General features: G+C 41.7%; 1 protein-coding gene across 1 annotated transcript in view; it reads right to left on the reverse strand.

Moving 5' to 3' along the window:
• CSMD1 (CUB and Sushi multiple domains 1) overlaps positions 1-20,648 on the reverse strand; it is a 2,070,567-nt gene that overhangs the window by 567,707 nt on the left and 1,482,212 nt on the right. The window contains exon 10 of the mRNA XM_042241416.1: positions 9,225-9,346. Coding sequence (XP_042097350.1) covers positions 9,225-9,346 — 122 coding nt within the window. The remainder of the gene's footprint in view (positions 1-9,224; positions 9,347-20,648) is intronic.

Raw genomic sequence — 20,648 nt, forward strand, 5'->3', positions numbered from 1 at the left:
GTATTATTCCACATACACATTGTATGTAAGACTCCTCACAATATCCAGTAGCACCAGATATTGAAACAATTCAGAATGCTAAATGCCCAAAATGGATTTTCTAAACATGAAATATTTAATTAAGAGTACTTGTTATAATTTAAGTAAGAGTGCTTGTCATGATAGAATTTAGAAGGGATTCTGTGAGATGATATAATTGGTTTACATTTCTAGTAAAGTGAGTAAAGCAAAATGTTCCTATTATACACAGAAAAATTCAGAGTCACTCCTCTTCTTTTAAGGAAACCACGAAACAGTGAAGCAGGTGTTGGATATGTCTGCTGTTAATGAAAATAATTGCATTCTCCACTGTGAGAATTTGAAAGAAAGAAAGGTGTGATTTCTTCTGCTTCTGCTAGCTGGCAAGTTTATTCAGTTCCAAGTACAACTGCCAGCATCTGTCCATTGAGAGATGACGAGAGGGTAACTGGATGTGGCTTCCTCCACACTGCCATCACCCTCAGGGGCCCAGCTCCTGGTGTTGACAGCCATCAATGCTTTACACTTCACTGCAAACCCATGGAAACAATCCCCAAGTCATTAACAGTCTTTCAAATACACATGCCAAAGCAGTACTTAGAGGACTGTGAAGATAGCAGAACAGAGTATCCAGACCTCTGGAATGTTCTCTTTTTAAGTCTGCATATTGGTGGGAACAGTTGGGTAACAAGCATCATCAAAAATACAAAGCAGCTTAATGAAAGCAACAAAATATGGGGAAAGCCAACTGCTTGCCAAGTATTACCCACAACCAAGCTTAATAGCAACAAATGTACCTTTTGTGTTGCATAAAACAAATGTTGCTAAGAGAATAATATTCTGTTTATAATGAAACATTTTTGTTTACCATATTTGGGCATTTTTAAGACCTAAATAGCATGTAGATTTGTGAGACTGGTGACTTGGAAATAACTATATCTATTTAAAAACAATAATTTTGGCACTATTTTCTCTGCCTTATTGGGGATATAAAGCAACGCATGCCTGTCCATTGCCATAGCTACTTATTCAGTATCAAATGGCCATCATTATGACTAGAAATTCAAAGATGTAAGAGAGACTTGCTTGCAAAAGATAAAAACTTATTCATCCAAATCAAGATTCCCAAGATATACCATCATATTTTGTATCATTAAGAGAGAAGCAAACAAAATTTCAAAACTCTTAAGATAAAGTGTAATTTTAGCTCTGAGTCATGAACTGGTCAAATCTAATTCTGTTTGGGAATTTTTTTCCCCTCTATTTTGGGGAATTTGACCATTTCTTCTGCTTTCAATTGCAATGCTTGGAGTATGAAGACTAGCTTTTCCAATTTAAGATAGTGAAAAAAAGAAGAAAAAAAAAAAAAACAGAGCCACTTCTGCTTCACTTGTGGACACATCTCCGTTTGTCTTCTAATAGGGTGGCATCAAAGTCTTTGGAGGGCCACCTCAGTTTTTACCAAATCAGGATCTGAGAACATGAAAAACACAAGGCCATATATTAAAACAAAAATATACGTCTGGGTTATGTCCAGGTGGCAAGGAAAGTTTTAACTTTCCCTTTATTTTACAAATGTCTAAATTTGTAGATAAAACTTCCTTCAGATATCACTTCCCCATCCTCTTTCATCTCCAGAGGCTCCTGGTCATCAGGTGCAGAGATATCACTGCACTGGGTCGCGGCTGAGTTTCTGTTCTTCCTTCCATGGTGTAATCTCCACGAGAGCAGACCTGTGCTCACTGTTCACAACTCTCCTCAGCTATCTACAGGACTGTGAACTCAAAGATTTGCTGAATGAATAGATCCTGTTTGCCTGCTTGTATAACTACTGTTGTGTTTAAATAAGAAGAGCGCTGACAAGGAGAAAGGGGGCAGAGGGAGATATATTTAAATGAAAAGTCAGAGTCGGTGAAGCACAAAGACAAAGGGAAGCTGAGCAATTCCGAGGGAAATGAAGTTAACTGGGAGCGGAAGAAACAACCAGGGAAACACAGAGCCTCAGGAAAACCCACATTTCTGTCTCACTTTTCATAAAGTGCTCGCTCGCTCTCTCTCTCTCTCTCACACACACACACCCCATTTACAGAAAACAGAAGAACAAATATCAAGCCTTCTCCACCTTTTTGTCCCTAGGACCAAGAATCAAAAGTTTGTTAGAGTTTTTCTGTAAAATCTTATGGAAAAACCTGAATGAACTTTGTGGCCAACTCAATACAATCATTGCTGCTCACACAAAGCCTTTGTAAACATCTCCACAGGCATTCTTCACCTCTTAACTATAGTCTGCACACTACTAATGTCGTCTCCATCATGTGTGTGTGTGTGATTCAGGCTTGGCTTAAAAATGCAACCAAATCAAAAGCACACACCTTGTTTCCTATTTTCTTTTGAGTGCCAAGAAGAGATATAAAGATAAGTAAACTTGACTTAAGAAATCGAGTCAGAGCTGAGCAAAATGAAGACAGTGCAGGTGTGCCTGGGACAGAAAAGACAGGATGTTAAGAAGGGCAAGCCCAGAAGCCTGAGAAGGAAGCAGTCACTGGAACCCAACTCAGTTCAGGAACAGAGTTGCAAATACTAAACAGTGATGATCGGGAGGATGCTGATGACAAAAGCGCTGGTTCAGAGAGGGGATGTACTGGAGAGTCGACAAGGACCAGGTAATGGATCCTAACAGAAGACGAATGATGATGACCTAGAAGAATCCAAGGGAGCCTCGCCAAATGTGCAGTGAAGGGAAGCTGGAGGGAACCGCTTTCCCTGCAGAGGTCAGTGACCTTTGAGAAAAGTGAGGGGGCGGCATCTGTGAGGGAAACACAGGGTGTGATGCGGTGGGACATTCGACCCTGGTTCTGGTCTCTGGCTCTTCACTGATCTGTGGCTCCCTCAGTGGGGAAAGAAAACCCATTGAACTGTATCTATTCAAATTCCACTTCAAAACCTCTTAAAATGTTGTGAATGCAGACGAATGCCTTTTCTGTGTCTGTATGGATTTGTTACTTCAAGTTATGTACAAAATCCACTGAATAATAATAAAAGAGGTGAATGCTCCTTCCTCCCAAAGGGCGCTGATAAACAGTTGTATTTTCTTACAAGCAGTGAACATAAAGCAAAATTTCTTATCTGTCTTAAGCTGTTGAGTTACTCATTAAGTTACTCATTGGTGTATAAATTGCTGTGACTAGTTCAGTTCAGTTGCTCAGTCATGTCTGACTCTTTGTGACCCCATGAATCTCAGCACGCCAGGCCTCTCTGTCTATCACCAACTCCCAGGGTTCATTTAAACTCATGTCCATCGAGTCGGTGATGGACATCCTCTGTCATCCCCTTTGCCTCCTGCCCCCAATCCCTCCCAGCATCAGGGTCTTTTCCAATGAGTCAACTCTTTGCATGAGGTGGCCAAAGTATTGGAGTTTCAGCCTCAGCATCAGTCCTTCCAATGAACACCCAGGACTGATCTCCTTTAGAATGGACTGGTTGGATCTCCTTGCAGTCCAAGGGACTCTCAAGAGTCTTCTCTAACACCACAGTTCAAAAGCATCAATTCTTCGGCACTCAGCTTTCTTCACAGTCCAACTCTCACATCCATACATGACCACAGGAAAAACCATAGTCTTGACTAAATGGACCTTTGTTGGCAAAGTAATATCTCTGCTTTTTAATATGCTATCTAGGTTTTTCATAACTTTCTTTCCAAGGAGTAAGCATCTTTTAATTTCATGGCTGCAGTCACCATCTGCAGTGATTCTGGAGCCCAAAAAATCAAAGTCTGATACTGTTTCCACTGTTTCCCCATCTATTTCCCATGAAGTGATGGGACCAGATGCCATGGTCTTAGTTTTCTGAATGTTGAGCTTTAAGCCAACTTTTTCACTCTCCTCTCTCACTTTCATCAAGAGGCTTTTCAATTCCCCTCCACTTTCTGCCATAAGGGTGGTGTTGTTCTGATTTAGGTCCCTATGCTCAGTTGCTCATCCTATGCTCTTTGCAACCCAATGGACTAGAGCCCTCCAGGCTCCTCTGTCCATAGAATTTTCCGGGCAAGAATACTGGAGTGGGTTGCTATTTTCTCCTCCAGGGGATCTTCCCAAACCAGGGATCAGGTCCATGATTCTTGCATCTCCTGCACTGGCAGCCAGCTTCTTCACAAGCAGCACCTGGGAAGCCCCATGTAGGTCCCTCCTGCCTCATAATTAAAATGACCTGAGATCTCCCATTTCCGATCTTGTGGCCTTCAGATCTGTGCACGTGACTGTGGGCAGTATGATGTCCTGCCCTCGTGCCCTGCACTGACACCTGGCACCAACAGCTGCCATGCAGGTTCCACTGATATCTCACTGAATGTGGTCAGTATCAATGATGAAAGGAGGAGGGGGAGGTGAGGGAGGAGGCACTTGCGTAGTGTCTGGAGAAATATGTTCAGGTGCTTTATACTGACTTTATACTCTTCACAACAACCTTCAGAAGCAGGAGCTGTTAACACCGTAAGGACGCACTGGGGTTGAAAGCTGTTAGGCATTAAACATCTGTTTTACATACCACACACCTAGTCTACGATATTTTGTTATAGCAGCCTGGATGAACCACATAACACAGAGTTCAATGGACGAACCACATAAGACAAAGTTCAAAAGCCTTATACCACTTCAATCCTGAGTTTAACACCAACAAAAACACTACTCTCTGAAGAGCTCAAATTAAAATTAAGTACGGAAATTTTGCCAGCCAAATGTATTAGAGAAAAACACACACACAATATCCATATATCAAAGGATTCTAAGGAAAGCTGTCTTCCATGTTTAATCCTTTCAATGAAAACTCCAGTGATGCATGTTTGAGAGCATTTGCTGAAAGTTCCCATAATCTGTGGTTCACTAACCACAGATTACTTTCTTAAGAATTTGATCACAGGCATCCTCAAGAGCTTTATCTTGGAAAATATGGATAGTTGAATGTATCTATAATGAAATACATTAATAAATATCATATTACTGTGTTAATTTTTACTGAATTTCTACTGGGCTAGTTCAGCAAGAACAATACAATTGAGTGTTTAGAAACTCACTTCTCTATTAAAGTGAATCTTCTTGAGGAACTATTTCTTTTAAGCCTTCTGCCAACATAGCATGTTTTCCTAATATATGCATATTAATATAATATACATATTAACACATATAATTCTCCAAATATGCATTATATATAATATTTATCTTAACCTAATATATATTGTGATAATTATATAAACAAACATATGTAAGTGAATGGATTTAACTTGGCATTCCACAGTCTTATATTTACAACATACTTTACTAAGAGACACAAGGAACTTCCCACAATGACTACTCTGTATGAGCCATTTTATGTTAACACTTGGTATAAATTGACACATGGAACATGGTTATCTAATTGTCAAAGCAGGTCTAAGACCAGGAAAGAGTGTAAGTCATCATGAGAGGGCTAATCTTTCAACATAAGAGGAGTTTATTAACTCATCTCTCATTAATTAATCAATTTGGAAATCGATTTTAGATTTTTATTCTACCCTATTTCTTAAAATTTACAAAGCATGTCAAACAACAAACCAAGGTGTGCCAACCCTTCTTGTCTAGAATGCTGTTAGTATTCTAGCAAGAGCTGTTGTCTGGAAATCTTGATGTAACTGTTCTTTACTCTTATGCTCAAAATGTAATATACCTTCATCACCACAAACTTAATCGGGAAACCCCCTTATTTGGAATGTCTCCCAAGGAATCAAATTAGGCCTAATTATGCTTAATGGCAATGTCTGCTGCTTAATTTGGATGGTAATTCTGCTTAATTGAGATGCCTTCAGGTGTCTAAGTGGTGCTCTTGTTTGAGGATCCGTGTGAGCCTATCCACGCAGAAGCTTTGCTTGTTCTCTGAGCAACTCACCAAAATAAACGAAGGAAGGCAAAGAAACTTCTGGAGCAGTGTAACCCAAAATTCCTGAAATTTAACTTGTTATTGTTATGTGTTCAGAGTCAACAAAATATATACGAAGTCTTTACAAAAACCTATGTAAGTGTGCATAAACACGAGAGAGAAAAGTGAACTTGTATAATGAGAGAAATCCATAAACCCAAACTGCAGAATTCATTGTTCCATTTGTCATTTTGCAGCTTGGCCAGGTTTTAAAATCAACTTCAAAATACCAAGGAACAAATTTCATGAGTTTTAACTAACATTAGCCCACTGGTGTCCAGTGGAACAGGAAGATAATGGGATGTGAAACATTTCAAAAGCAAAAGCGGAATCTGGTGATAACTGAAAACTCTTCCCTTGACCTTTTGCTTATCTGTGTGTGGTAGTCACCAACAACCACCAGCCCTTTCTCTGACTTCCAGATGGTTCATTCCTCCAGCTGCTCAGTATCTTGAGCATGGACATCTAGCCCAGGTGGTCTTAAGGGGAGCATCTAGGAGTTTCTAAACAATTCCTGCTATTTCTCAGGAAGACATACAGCGTTTCTTCCTTGAGCATTGAACATGATGGTATGGTAGCATCTTGCGACCTGAGGGGTATGTGATCACTGCCCAGAGAGCAAAGCAGAGCAGAAAGGGATACACACCAGAGCCCTCAGCTTAATTAAACCTGGAATTTCCCTGGCTCTGCCCGTTCATTGCATGAAACATTTCCCTAAAAACGTTTGGCTTTTAGTCAGCTCTCCTATTATCTACAGCCAATAGCATCCTATCACCACACTGAATAACCTACCGCTTCATTTCCTTGTGGTTCTCATCAAAGTGATAATGGAACAGATAGCTGCAAAAGAAATGACTCTTCTTCCAGGAGGAGGAAAGCTGACGAAGAGGCTGTTAGAGCTCTGCAAAGAGCAGGCATGTTTCTATCCTGCAATAGGAGTAAACAGCTCTGGAAGCTTACCTTCCTGGGCCTCAGCTTCCTTGCTGTTGAATGAAGAATTTAGACAAGAGTAACTCTAAGCTGCTTTTGTCTGCATAGAGATTTCAGTCATTCTAGTACATACAGTGTGGACAGGGAATGTCGCCTGCCACATCAGTAAGTGAAGGACGTTGTGTCCATCAAGCCCCCAGTCTCTGCCCTGTGGGGGCGCTCAAGGTGGAGGAAAGCAGGTCACTGGCCCTGGAAGCTTGAGATGCATACCCAAGCAGGGATCCCACTGAGTCCAGGCTCCGCATCTTCCCAAGCATAGAAAAGAGCTAAAATTCACTAGATTCAAATGTCTGCTTCTCTTCTATTAACAGTAATCTTTTGATGTTTGACTACCTATTTCCCCCCAAAACTGCTATATATCCTGGTTCCTCCCTGACCTGCCCTGAACAGCCCCCTGCAGTCATCTGAGAGCCCGTCTCATGGGCGCACATCCTCTGTGCATGCACGCGTGCTTCATCACTCAGTCGGGTCTCCTCAGTCAGAGAAGCCTGACTCCCAGGCTCCTCTGTCCCTGGGATTCTCCAGGCAAGAATACTGCAGTGGGTTGCCCTTCCCTCCTCCAGGGGATCTTCCTGACTCAGGGATCGAATCCACGTCTCCTGCATTGTAGGTGGTTTCCTCACCACTGAGCCACCAGGGAAGTCCCTACGTCCTCTGTATGCCCTCCAAACGACACTAATTCTCAACTTTCAGGTTGTGCCTTTTTTTCAATTGACAACAGAAAAGAAATAGAAACACAGATATATAGGGGTATCTTTCATATAGAAAAATATTTGTGATTATCTATTTGCAATCTGGATGTAAATGAATTTTAAACTATTGGGAGGGAGTTAACCAAATTCCCTGAAGATTTCATCTGGAGCTTCTGCTTTTGTGCTGAAATGCCAGGGCATCATCCACATAAGAGTTTAGTATTTCAAACCTTGACGTGGATGCTTCCACTTGCAAGATCCCCGTCACTCACGGTGGAGCCCAGTGCACCCTCCAACGTCCCTGAGAGAAACGTGATGCCACTGGCAGGACTCTCTTCAGCTCTCTCTGGCCTTTCTGTATGATGTCACACTCCTCCCAGGTTTCAGCAGCTAAGGACACACTTGGGAATCCCAAGCTGACCTGTCTGAGGGACACACGTTTGGAGATACAGCAAGCCCCTCACTCTCACTGCACTCAGAGCCAAACCCATTCTCCCTTCCCATAAAGGGCTGGTTTCTGAGGTCCTTTCCCTGTTTCCAGGGAGAGAGAACTTAGAATCTAATTGTTCCAGCCTGGGATGATTAGGAGAATAAAGAAGGGTATTATCATCAGTAATTATGCAAGAACAGCGGATGTTCACTGGGACTCCCCCGGGAGGCTGGACCTTGTGCCCATTCTGGTCCGGGTTTAACCACCCTCCCCAAAGCCATTCTGGATCCCTCCTCCTCTCCCCTTGCAGCAGGTGCTGCAAGGGGAAGCTGTGTGTACACAGTGTTAAGAGAATCAAAACCACCTGCCCATGGAGCCTCCTCTTTCACTCCCCACATTCCACCCGGAGGCCATCGACTGATCACTATCTGCTGCTGCTGCTGCTGCTGCTAAGTCGCTTCAGTCGTGTCCAACTCTGTGCGACCCCATAGACGGCAGCCCACCAGGCTCCCCCGTCCCTGGGATTCTCCAGGCAAGAACACTGGAGTGGGTTGCCATTTCCTTCTCCAATGCATGAAAGAGAAAAGTGAAAGTGAAGTCGATCAGTCGTGTCCGACTCTTAGCGACCGCATGGACTGCAGCCTTCCAGGCTCCTCCGTCCATGGAATTTTCCAGGCAAGAGTACTGGAGTGGGGTGCCATTGCCTGCTCCATACTGACTGCTACTGAGATGAAAAGTTCTCATCACAGGAAGGAATATTTTAACTATACAAGGTGATACATGTTAACTAAACATCACAGTAACCAGTTTCCAATATAAAATACATATCAAATCATCATGTCGCACACCTTACACTAAAACAATATCCTATGTCAATTGTTCTATGACAATCAAACTGGAAATAGAACCATAGCAGAGATGTAACCTTCAGAAGCAGTAGGAGGCAAGCACACTGAGAATACTTTATAACTGAATCCTAGGCAGGCTTTCCAATAAAGGCGGATAGACTGATACACCATGAAGCAGCAGATTTTCAGTTCAAACAAGATGTAAGCGTGCATGGCACTCACCAGGTTGTTCATGGTAAACAGCTGCCAAAGCAGAGAGTTGAGTTCGTCAGATGTACAGAGGGGAGCTGGGAGTCTTACCTTGTCAGGATCCGTCGTAGTGATGACCCATACACAGTGAGCATTGTCTTCGTACTGAACTGGGTAATTAGGGGAGGTAATGACGCCACTGGGCCCACGCAGATTCGATCCACATGTTCTTGCTAGAAATACACAGAGATGACGTTATTTTCTACAGGATTTCATCTGTGTGATGAAGACACAAAATGCACGTGGAACTTCAACTTAGCTCTTGCGCGACTATGATAAAGAACTGCTTGTGAAATCAAATTGGCAAGTAGATTTTACTCAGCCTTCAGAGCCTTTGCTTGGTACTTGCAATGCTTCCCTGGAACTCTTTATTACATTTCCCAAAGCATTACCCTTCACAGAATGAGCTGACAACAGCACCTTGAAGTGAAGTGAAGTCACTCAGTCGTGTCCGACTCTTTGTGACCCCATGGACTGTAGCCCACCAGCCTCCTCCGTCCATGGGATTTTTCCAGGCAAGACTACTGGAGTGGGTTGCTGTTTCCTTCTCCAGGGGATCTTCCCTACCCAGGGATTGAACCCAGGTCTCCTGCATTGCAGGCAGCCTCTTTACCATCTGAGCCACTGGGGAATCTCGACAACAGCACCTTGACAATGTCAAACCAAATTAACCCATTTCAGGCCCCAGTCTGACTCCTCCTGCAGAGAGGGTCTGATAAGGCGTTTGGGTGCACACAGTGCAATATGAATTCAGGAGACCAGAATTACCGTCTCAGCTATGCCCTACAGGATATGTCCTTGCATAAGCAATCCCAGCCCCCATAACCTCAACCTTCCTATTTTAAAATTTATTTGCTTATTTTTGGCTGCACTGGGTCTTTGTTGCTGCTAGTGGGCTCTCTCTAGCTGGGGAGAGTGGGAGCCACCCTCTAGCTGCCGTGTGTGGGCTTCTTTTGTCGAGGCTCCCGGCTCCAGAGCATGGGCTCAGGAGTGGTGGCGCTCAGGCATCATTGCCCAAAGGCATGTGGAATCTTCCCGAACCAGGGATCAAACCCCTAGCCCCCTGTATTTGCAGGCAGATTCTCAACCACTGGACCACAAGAGAAGTCCCTCATTCATTCTATTTTAAATGAGAATGATGCAAGAGATGATATTTAAAGTTCCTCTCAAGTTTTAGATTTTATTCTATAACAAATTATATCACAATGCAAATTACAACTTAAAATACAGTTGAAAGTATGAAGACAGAAAATAGAAATGATGACTCCAAAAGGAAAAAGAAAATACCTTAAAATTGAAAGAGCATATAAATGGCATGACCCAGTAAAAATGACTAAGTTTTGAATACAAAAATATTTCAATTGATCTTCTCTTTAGAAAAGGAGATTTTTTTAAAAATGAATACTCAAGTTTTGGAAATCAAATGTCATCCAAAACTCCATTCTTGACATTAATAATTTGAACTGTGTTTGAGAAGAGTGGAGGAAAGGAAACTGCATAAATAAGCACTAATGTAAGAGAAGTTCGGGTTCGTTTCCCTAAGATGTCATAGAACATAAACTGACTAAACTGCCATCCACTGAAGACCAGGCTTTAGTCATCACCCGTCCTTCCTTCCCACCTTCTTGCCAGCTGCGCTTCGGTACAGGTCAGGTGCTGTTCTAGGGGGCTAAGCTGCAGCACGAAACAGAACTGGCTTCTGACTCCCAGGGGCCATCTTGCAGAGGAGGAGGCTGAAGAAACCGTTTAATCAGGCAGTGCCTAACTCTTCCCTTTTCCATTTATATCGATATAGCAATAATGTTGATTATGCCTATTTCTAATAATACTCCTTTTTTGTCATTATTAACCTACACATCTCTTTCTTAAAAGACTGTGAATCCCCTGATCCTGGGAAAGCATCCTTCCTTCACTGTACGTCCTCAGCACCATATCTAATGTCGATAGTTGTGGACACAAAAAAAATGTGAGAAAATGACTTTAGACAACCTTTTTGTTACTTGATACTAGAAAGAATTAACCTACTAGACACTGATTAACAAAAACATGAAAGCTATCTTTCAAAATAGTAGCACTTGCATTCAAATGAATACCACCTTTTCATCAATATTGGAGAAGGAAATGGCAACCCACTCCTGGATAATCCCATGGACGGGGGAGCCTGGTGGGCTGCTGTCCTTGGGGTCGCACAGAGTCTGACACTACTGAACCAACTTAGCATGCATGCATGCATTTCATCAATATGGACAGAAGGTGCTTTGGTTTCCAAAGCCCAGTGGGTGTGTCCTGGACCCAAAGTCTTCTAGTAAAGCAGTGCCCACAAGCACATATACCTTCACTGTGCAGCTTCACCCTCCAAGGGGTCTACTTCCAGGAGTGTGTTCTTAAGAGGATCATGAACTTCGGACCCACAATTTTCTTAAAGTATTCTAATATTACCAGTTGGAGAAGGAAGTGGCAACCCACTCCAGTGTTCTTGCCTGGGAAATCTCATGGGCAGAGGAGCCTGGTGGGCCACAGTCCATGATGGGGTAGCAAAAGATTCAGATACAATTGAGCGACTAAACAGCAACAATAATATTACTGGTACTAATTAGAAAAACCTTAGAAAAACAGTTTACAATAAAATTTGAGTCAACATACCTTTGTGTTACACATTTCTACTTTGTGAAATTTCATATGGAAGAGCTGACAAGCTCTTGTAGTGTTGACTAATTTTGAACTAATACTATCCAAGTGCTGGTCTAAGCATTTCAAACTTAAAGACAAACTCATCTGAAGAATGTGTACTGTGGGGAACTAATGTGCTACATTCCCGCTGACAATTTGTACTCCTCCCGTCATTAGCCCCAGCTGCCACTCTGCTGGAAAGTTTGCCAAATCTGACAGCCGTCGATGGCCATGGGTCCTAGTTGTCTGCTTTGAAGCCTGACCTCTAACTTGACTTATGAAATTCATCTCCATGAATTCATCTTACCCACTGCTTGGGGAGATAGGATTATTAGTGATTATATTTTTAGAGAGATAACTACTAGTAAAATATTCATGGGAAAGTAGCACATTTTCTAAACTTTGCTGTATAGATGGTATTGTGTTTCATACAGAGTGAGTTGTGAATCCAGTCCCTTCAGAGGTATTTCTCACCAAAAGTTGTCAAATTAGTTTGCTTTTTTTTTTCTTTTTCTTAGAACTGTACATATTTTTTGCAGTACATTTCCCCAATAAATTAACTTTTGAATTTTTTTCTACTCATTCTTTTAATTAAGACATCAAAATAATCAGCTGAAATGAAATATGTGAGAACATTCATGGCAGGGATTTTGTTTTGTTTTGTTTTGCTTGCTATGTGTAATCTCAACAATTAGAACAATTCCTGGTGTTTAATAGTACCCCCATAGATACTTGTTGCTGCAGTTTTGGAGTAGACTGATAGTCTAAGTAGTTCTAATCCTCTCGGGGAACTGTTGACCCTTTTAGCTGCTACCTCAGTCTTGATTTTTTAAGTTGGCCACATTTTAATTGTCTGCCTCTTCATCCTGTGATGATCCGCTCGTCATCACCCCAGTTACAATTCATTAGGTTCTATTTTCTTGTATCAAGGCTTTGCTACTAGTCACAACCACCAGATTTGCTACTGGTGACAACCCAAAGTTCAACATCCCATGTGTAGAGTCTCTACCAGATAATGGCAACGTATCTTGAGTTACCATGATCTCTATGTGCCATTAACCAAGTCTGCAAGAGGCTGAAGCGCAGACTGGACATTCTCTTCTACATCTCCTGCAGACACCCTGTCTGGGCTTTCTCTCTGTGCTCTGGTTCTGTGAGAGAAAGGCTCAGACTAAGCTGCGATCTCCCTGAGCTGCTGATAGGGGGCAGCAGAGCGAACGCCACGCCTGCCCGTCACTCTCGCCTTCTTCCTTCCATCAGCTTCCAGCACCTAAGGCTAATCGTCTTCCATCGCCTTCACTCTCTGCCAGGTTTGTCAAACACCCAGGCTTTCAGAAGGTTAAGAAGAGCCAGAGAAGAGCACAGAACAGCCAGAGAGATGGGAGGCAAACCACGACTAAATCTGCGTTGCAGTGTATCCCGTGAGAGAACATCAGCAGGCCAGATTTTTAGGCAAATCTTAAAAAATGCTTAATAAATGTTCTTTGATAATAACCATGATCTAATTAATGTACATTTAATGTTACTTATGCGACAGTGTTCTAAATTTGTAAGTTCTGGGAATGATTGTGGAGGGAGTTTCTGCCACCAGCCTGAGGGTCATGCTCAGTTAGGATGGTGAGGGTGTGCAGAGCCTTCTGCAGAAGGTGGGCCGGTGAGCTCAGTTTATCTACTAACCACATCTAAGCTGCAGTTTGTTGCTATAACTGAGTACAAACTGGACTGATGATCAGAAGACTGTATGATTTGACTCTGAAGCTTTCCCCCCTTGCCCGTTTCTCTCCACTCCTGGACTCTGCTGGCTCCTCATTCCTCCCCAGAAGGGCTGTGCAGCTGCTCAGACACGAGAAGGCTTAGCGACCTGCTCTGATTGTGATGAGCAATCTCACTGTGTCCTTGGAGACCAGGACCTACTTCCCAAACAGTTGCTTCTGTGCTAAACACATACTCAATTAGTCAACAAAGTATTTAATTAAGCAAATAATTAGGTAATTACAATATGCCAGTGTCAAGCAAGTCTTTACAGCAAGATATAAATACATTCCCATAATGGAAATGTATATATACATTTACACATTTTACAGTTGAGTACACACTCACCACTTCCTGCTCCTGCCAAGGCATTCCCCCATGTCAGAATCTTTTTGGAAATATAACACCTAACGTAAAGTAATTTGCACAGAAATCTTAAAAATGCTTAATAGATGTTCTTTGATAATAACCATGATCTAATTAATGTACAGTTAATAGTACTTATATGACAGTGTTCTAAACTTGTAACCTCAAATTTTAATTATATCTTATGTGTTTTTAAAATTAAACTAGAATTTATAAAATGATCACTGGAAATATATAAAGAAGGAAAATGGAAAGGGAGAAGAAAACTAACCAGTTTTGAATACCAATATGTGCTATTTACCCATTAATCATTGAGTATTTATTAAGTGTAACATGTATTTGTTTCACATGATTTATCCTACGCAACTTGAAGTAGTAATTTATCTATTTATGTTCAATCAGTTCCGGGAATCTTTGCCATTCTATAGTAACTACTTAATGAAATTAAATTGAAGAGAATATTCTCATTGATTAAACTCAAATTAATAGGATATCTGGACGTGGAAGCTTTTTAAAAGCAACTTAAGAATTATATCAGATAATGTGATTCTTGTAGAATTTAAAAGAAAACCACCAATTTTATGTCCATATCCAGACTTAGCCAAAATGGAGAAAGTATGTCAGAGGTTAAGAGCTTGCTTTTCTGAATCACTCTTGAGTTCCAGATCTGGTTTATGAAGCTATCAGATGTGTTAAGTTATTTCATTGTAAGCCTCTCGGGTTATCCACTTCCTATAATAATCATAACTTCATCCATGATTTCTGTAAGGACGGGAGGAAAGAGTGTAAGTAGAACGCCACACGCCACAGCACAGGGAGTAAAAAGAAAATGCACAGCGAGTGCTTACTGAGAGTTGGGGGCTGTTTCCAGCACAGAGGATACAGCAACGAGGGAAAACATGAAGCTCCATGCCTTCATCAGGGGATTAACCACACTAATGTCTAATGTCAGGAGGACCCTCGGCTTCTGCAGGAAAGCAGAGTCAGGGTTCACAGAGCATCTGGAAGAGGGCGGGCACAGAAGGGTTTGGATGAGATGCCATCTGATGGTGGGTGCGGGATGGAGAGCCACCTGGAGGTCTGCGGGAGAAGCGTTCCAGGCAGAAGGGAGACGACAAACGCAGGCAGGCTGTCAGAAACGCCCCAGGCTTGTTCCAGGAGCATTATTAGCACCCGATTAACACTGGTTTCCAAGTCATTTTATGTCAGGTGAATTTGAGAGCAGTGGCATAAAAATACATGACTTTGTTATCTTCAGTAACTTAATAAGAAATAGAGAAAAACGTGTTTTTCTCCCGTGACACTCAAGTAAAAAGTACATATCCTTAGAAGTCTAGAAGTGAAAACAGAAATTTATCCAAATTCACTGGAATTGAAGTAAAAGTTAAACGTGTTAGAAATTAAGAGGGACAAAATTCCAGTCGTCAAATAAATGAGTCATAGCTTAGGGAATACAGCCAATAATAATTTAATAACTTTTTATGGTGATATATGATAACTAGGCTTATTGTCATGATAATTTTGTACTTTATAGAAATATGGAATCACTGTGTTGGGTAACAGGAATTAACATGATGTTCTAGGCAATTACACTTCACAAACAAACTCATAAAAAATAGATGAGATTTGTGGTTACTAAGAGGTACGGAACAGTGGAGGGAAGGATTGGAAGAAGATGGTCAGATGGTACAAAGCTTTAGTTATGAGACAAATCAGTGCTAGGGATGTAATGGACAACGTGATAAATGTGCTAAATATACCAATGTTTGTTATATATGAAAATTCTTAGAGTAAATCCTAAGAGCTCTCAACCAAGGTCAACTCCTTCCTTAACTGACCGATCTAAAATCTCGTAATATGTGCAGTGCTCAGACCATAGGCATTTATTGCATTTGATAGATGGTTGAATTTAGAACATGTGGCTGAGGTAATCAATATAAGGTCTGCTTTAAAAGTTTGGAGTGCATAGATTTTTTTTTTACATATATATATCTATGACAAAGAAGTTGTTGTTGTCTTTTCCTTTAAAGTGCATGTTTCTTTAAGTCTATGGGCTCATAGCTACCTGACATAATAATCAGTATTAAAATATAGTCTTCAAATTGGCTCTGGACTCTTAGTCTGGTAGAATGAAGTCATCTTTCAGGTATAAATGGTCTTTTCAATACTATTTAAAAGGTTATTTCTGTATGGAGAGAACATATGAGTAGGGAAGATTACACTGTAAAGTTCTCAGTAAGTGACAAGTTAATAAGTTAAGGATACTGCTAGGCTAACCTGACTTGGAGTCCTGAGATAATAGCTTTATTCTGTGACCCCCTGAGGCTGTAACTGGCGTCCATGCAACCACAGTTACAACTGCAAAAACCACTTCACTTTTCTTATGTGCACTGTCAACTCAGAGAGCAACTAAAAATATTAATTCCACAGATTAATGTGCATTAGCATTAAAAGAAATTCTCTCTATATACCCCGCTCAAACACTGATGGAATAAATGCCAGCTGAAACATTTTACTCAAAAAAATACAAGTACATCCTCTTCTTCTCTATTTTGTTTGCTTATTAAAAAAAAAAATCACCGGTTAAAGATACTTATACAGTTTCAAACAGCTCATAATATTTTACCCTGTGAAAAATCATAATGGTTGTTTTCATATCCCTAAATGAAGTAAGTATAATTTCAAACAAAATCACTTGTATAATTACTGAGCTATGGCAACCATTCATCTGTGTGCTAACAGGAAGAAAAGGTAACATCCCTCATCCTCAGGGTTAATTAGCTAATGTAAGCATTGGCTTAGGACCCAGTGTCCAGATGTGAAAGAGCCCTCCTGACTCACTGCCATTTATCAAACGCTTCTATCCGATAATCCTCCCATGGAGAAGGCACGGTAATTACTTAAGAGTTAGAGACCCTTCATGAAGATCGGAACCTTGAGAATCAGCCCTTCCTTAATTGACTGATCTGAAATCTCATAATGTGTGCAGTGCTCAGACCAGGGGCATTTTATTGCATCTGATAGATGGTTGAATTTAGAACATGTGGCTGAGATGATCAATATGAGGGCTGCTTTAAAAGCTCAGAGTGCGTCAGGAGTACCCAAACTGTACTGCTCACCTCTGACTGACAAAGTATTACGGCAGTAGCACAGAGGGGAAGATGAACTTGAAAAACTGCCCTTGCTTTTTGGAACCTACGTATAGCTAAGTAAATACTCCTGTATTCTGTTTCGTGTAGCATGAAATAGCATTACGCTTCATGTTACCCATTTCCCCCTACATTTTAGACAGCTAAAGCCATCTTTAGAGAACAGTCATAAAATCTCCACTTCAATAAAGGTTTCTCAGGTCTTTTTTAGTTGGGGAATCAGTCATTCAAAGCCAGTAGAGACACTGTTTAAAGGAGGGGATGATGACAGACACAGGGTTCCTAAACATCGCCAACCTGGAAAATGGATGGGTTTTAATAGGAGAAATGAGCGGCACCAGCCAGGAAACTGCTTGTGACTCAAAGAGACCAGTTCTGCCCTTCACACCCACAAGGGTGTTGAGAGCGGAGGGAGCTCGACTGGGCTGAGAGCAGCAGTGAGCGTGCACTGTCTGTGGCAGCCACCAGCACATCTGACGACTGAGCGCTGGAAATGATACTGGTCTGAGCCGGGGCGTAAAATGCACACTAAATGTCCAAGACAGAGCATGAATAAAACAAAGCGGGGAGCAAAGGTATCTCCTTAGAGTCTTTTCGACTATACATTAAAATAATTGAAATGTTTAGGGTTAAATAATATTCTTAAAATTAACTGCACCTGCTTCTTTTCCAATCTGGCTACTAGATACTTTTTTAAAACAACTTATTTATTTTTAATTGGAGGATAATTGCTTTACAATATTGCATTGGTTTCTGTCATACATTGACAGGAATCAGCCATAGGTATATGTATTTTCTCTCCCTCTTGAACCTCCATCCCACCCCTCTTCACAGATCACCAGATTTGAGCTCCCTAAAATTAGATCAGTGGCTTGCATTTTATTTCTGGCTGACAGCCCTGCTCTAGAGGCTCCATGAAGTGGTCCTCTATAGGGTCAGCCTAAGATGCACTGAAGCACTTGGCCTTCCATCTGTATGTGTACCCGATTAGGCCATGGTACATGGCGACTATTTGATAAATAGAAGACTGTCACCCAGACTGGAAGGAGGGATGTTCCTGCCAGCTTTGCAGAAGGAAGCTGACCTCTTGGGAGAAGGCTGTGTGGCCAGGAAGTGAGGACAGGGCAGGGAAAGGGAGCTGAGTGTGGAGGACATGTTCCCTGCTTAATCACAAGACTCCCAGATGAGCCCTTTCTAGTCCAGAAAGTAGGATATGCTCAGGCACACATCTCCACCTCTTCTCATCCATATTGCTTACAAATATAATCCTACACTGATGCAAAAATGCCAAGGGACATGAGAGAGGGATGATCGATTCCTTAGTTTATCTACACACTCCACTCATGAAAAGCTGCAGATGATACAGGGTAGAAAGAAGAATGTCATATTTTGAGTGATTGACTCCATCTCTCCTTCTTATAGAAATACACCCCGATGGCAAAGTGAAAGTGTGAAGTGAAAGTGAAGTCACTCAGTCGTGTCCGATTCTTTGCGACCCCGTGGACTGTAGCCCACCAGGCTCCTCCGCCCATAGGATTCTCCAGGCAAGAATACTGGCGTGGGTTGCCATTTCCTTCTCCAGGGGATCTTCCCGACCCAGGGATCAAACCCAGGTCTCCCACATTGCAGGCAGACGCTTTAACCTCTGAGCCACCAGAGAAGCTTGTCAAAGATTCCCTTAATAGCTATGCTCCTTTTCTTTCATAGAAGTATAATTGTTTGCTATATACGTAACCACCCAGAATAAATATATATGTTTCTAAGCCTCACAACAAGGTGAGAATATCTGGCTGGATTTTGGCCAGTTGGACTGAGAATGAATCCATGTGATGGTATTTGCAGACTCTCTCTTAAACGCCTCCATCCTGTCGCTTGGAGTTTGGATGCCAGCTTGGACCATGAGGATGGAGGTCTTACCATAGGGAGGACAGAGTGAGACTTGAGGAAATTTCCATCTCTGAAACAGACCTGCCCATCCTTGTCCTATACTGTCTATATTTTAATTCTATATGAAAGAAAAATTCACCTCCATTTGTTTTAAGTTTCTCTTGAGGTGTATTTTTTTTTTTTAAGTCACCTAATTGTTATCACCTTACCCTAAACAGTGTATGTTAAATTCTTCTGTTTAGGAGATTTTAGGACTTTTGATTTAAGGTTTATTTAATGTCTTACTACTCTAAATGCTCTAAAATACAGGTTTCTTTAAAACTGTGTTTTTAAAGATATTTTTTATTGTTCCCCAGACACAGTCTGCTCCAGTATATAGATTTAAAATACACAGCCTATAAGAAAATGCTATCTTAAGAATTATTCCCAGCTGCTATAGCTCATTGTTTCAGAGAGTTACAAGTAATAAGTGGAAATAAACTAAAAAATTAGTCCATGAAAAAGAAAGTACATCTAATTGAAGCAAAACAGCTGAGTCATCAACTGGGAGTCGGGGGTGGAGGGGATGAGATGAGTAAATCTGGGTGTGAAGGAGAGAAGTGGATGCTGGAGAGAAGGAGAAGCTGTCCACGGGAACCAGACCAAGAATTACACAACAGACAAACACCCCCTGGAGGAACATCTCTTCTCAAATGTGATAAAGTAGAAGCGAGAATCTATAGGGACAGGAAGTCAGATGACTTCTCCTCTGGGGGCCTCTGGGAGTGAGCAGCTGGTGGCTCGGGGGGGTGGAGGAACTGTCCTCCCTTAGCCTGGCTGTAGCAGCTGTCGGCTGAGACAAGCGCCTCTGAGTGTTTGGTACCAAGTCAGGGCACAGTTAGGGGCCAACATGCAGTGAAAGTGTTTTGAGTCTAGATGAGGTTTGGCCCAAAGTGGGTACAAGGAAACTTCTGAATTAATAAATAAGGTAAGAATCAAATAATATCCCGGTCGATATTCCCTTTATGTTACTTTTAATATCAATTTGAAACAGATGTACATTTACTAGTTTTATCTAGTATGGGCTTTTATTTTATATTTTTATTTTTTTACTTTACAATACTGAATGGGTTTTGCCATACATTGACATGAATCCACCACAGGTGTACATGAGTTCCCAACCCTGAACCCCCCTCCCACCACCCTCCCCATATTATCTCTCTGGGTCATCCCAGTATGGGCTTTTAAAATAATGCTGTATGTTCCTGATCTAGAAATGCAAGAAAAACATTAAAAAATGAAAGCACATTGTTCCTCCTTAGAGGGAAAGCTAATACCTGAGGCTTGGTCTTCATTTGTCACTGGGAGAATGAGCATTACCGCTGTGTGGTGGGAACACGGATTTTGCTAGAGCTCCTTTGAAAGCCTAATGATATCGCATTAGTAAATATTAGTGTACAGATAGTCTAGTGACACAGGGGAGGGCACAGCCACACACTCCTCCTGACGAGAGCGGGTGCTCCTCCAGGAAGGGAAGCATTTCACAGGGAAGGGTCGCCTGCAGGCAGGCACACACCCACTCTGCCCTCGGGGTGCACAGATGCTACAAAGGTGTGTTCTCTACATGTGAAAAGGTAAGGGCACTCTATAGCAAACCAGGCAATCTAGTATT

This window comes from Ovis aries, chromosome 26, assembly GCF_016772045.2.
Source record: "Ovis aries strain OAR_USU_Benz2616 breed Rambouillet chromosome 26, ARS-UI_Ramb_v3.0, whole genome shotgun sequence".
Classification (NCBI taxonomy): domain Eukaryota; kingdom Metazoa; phylum Chordata; class Mammalia; order Artiodactyla; family Bovidae; genus Ovis; species Ovis aries.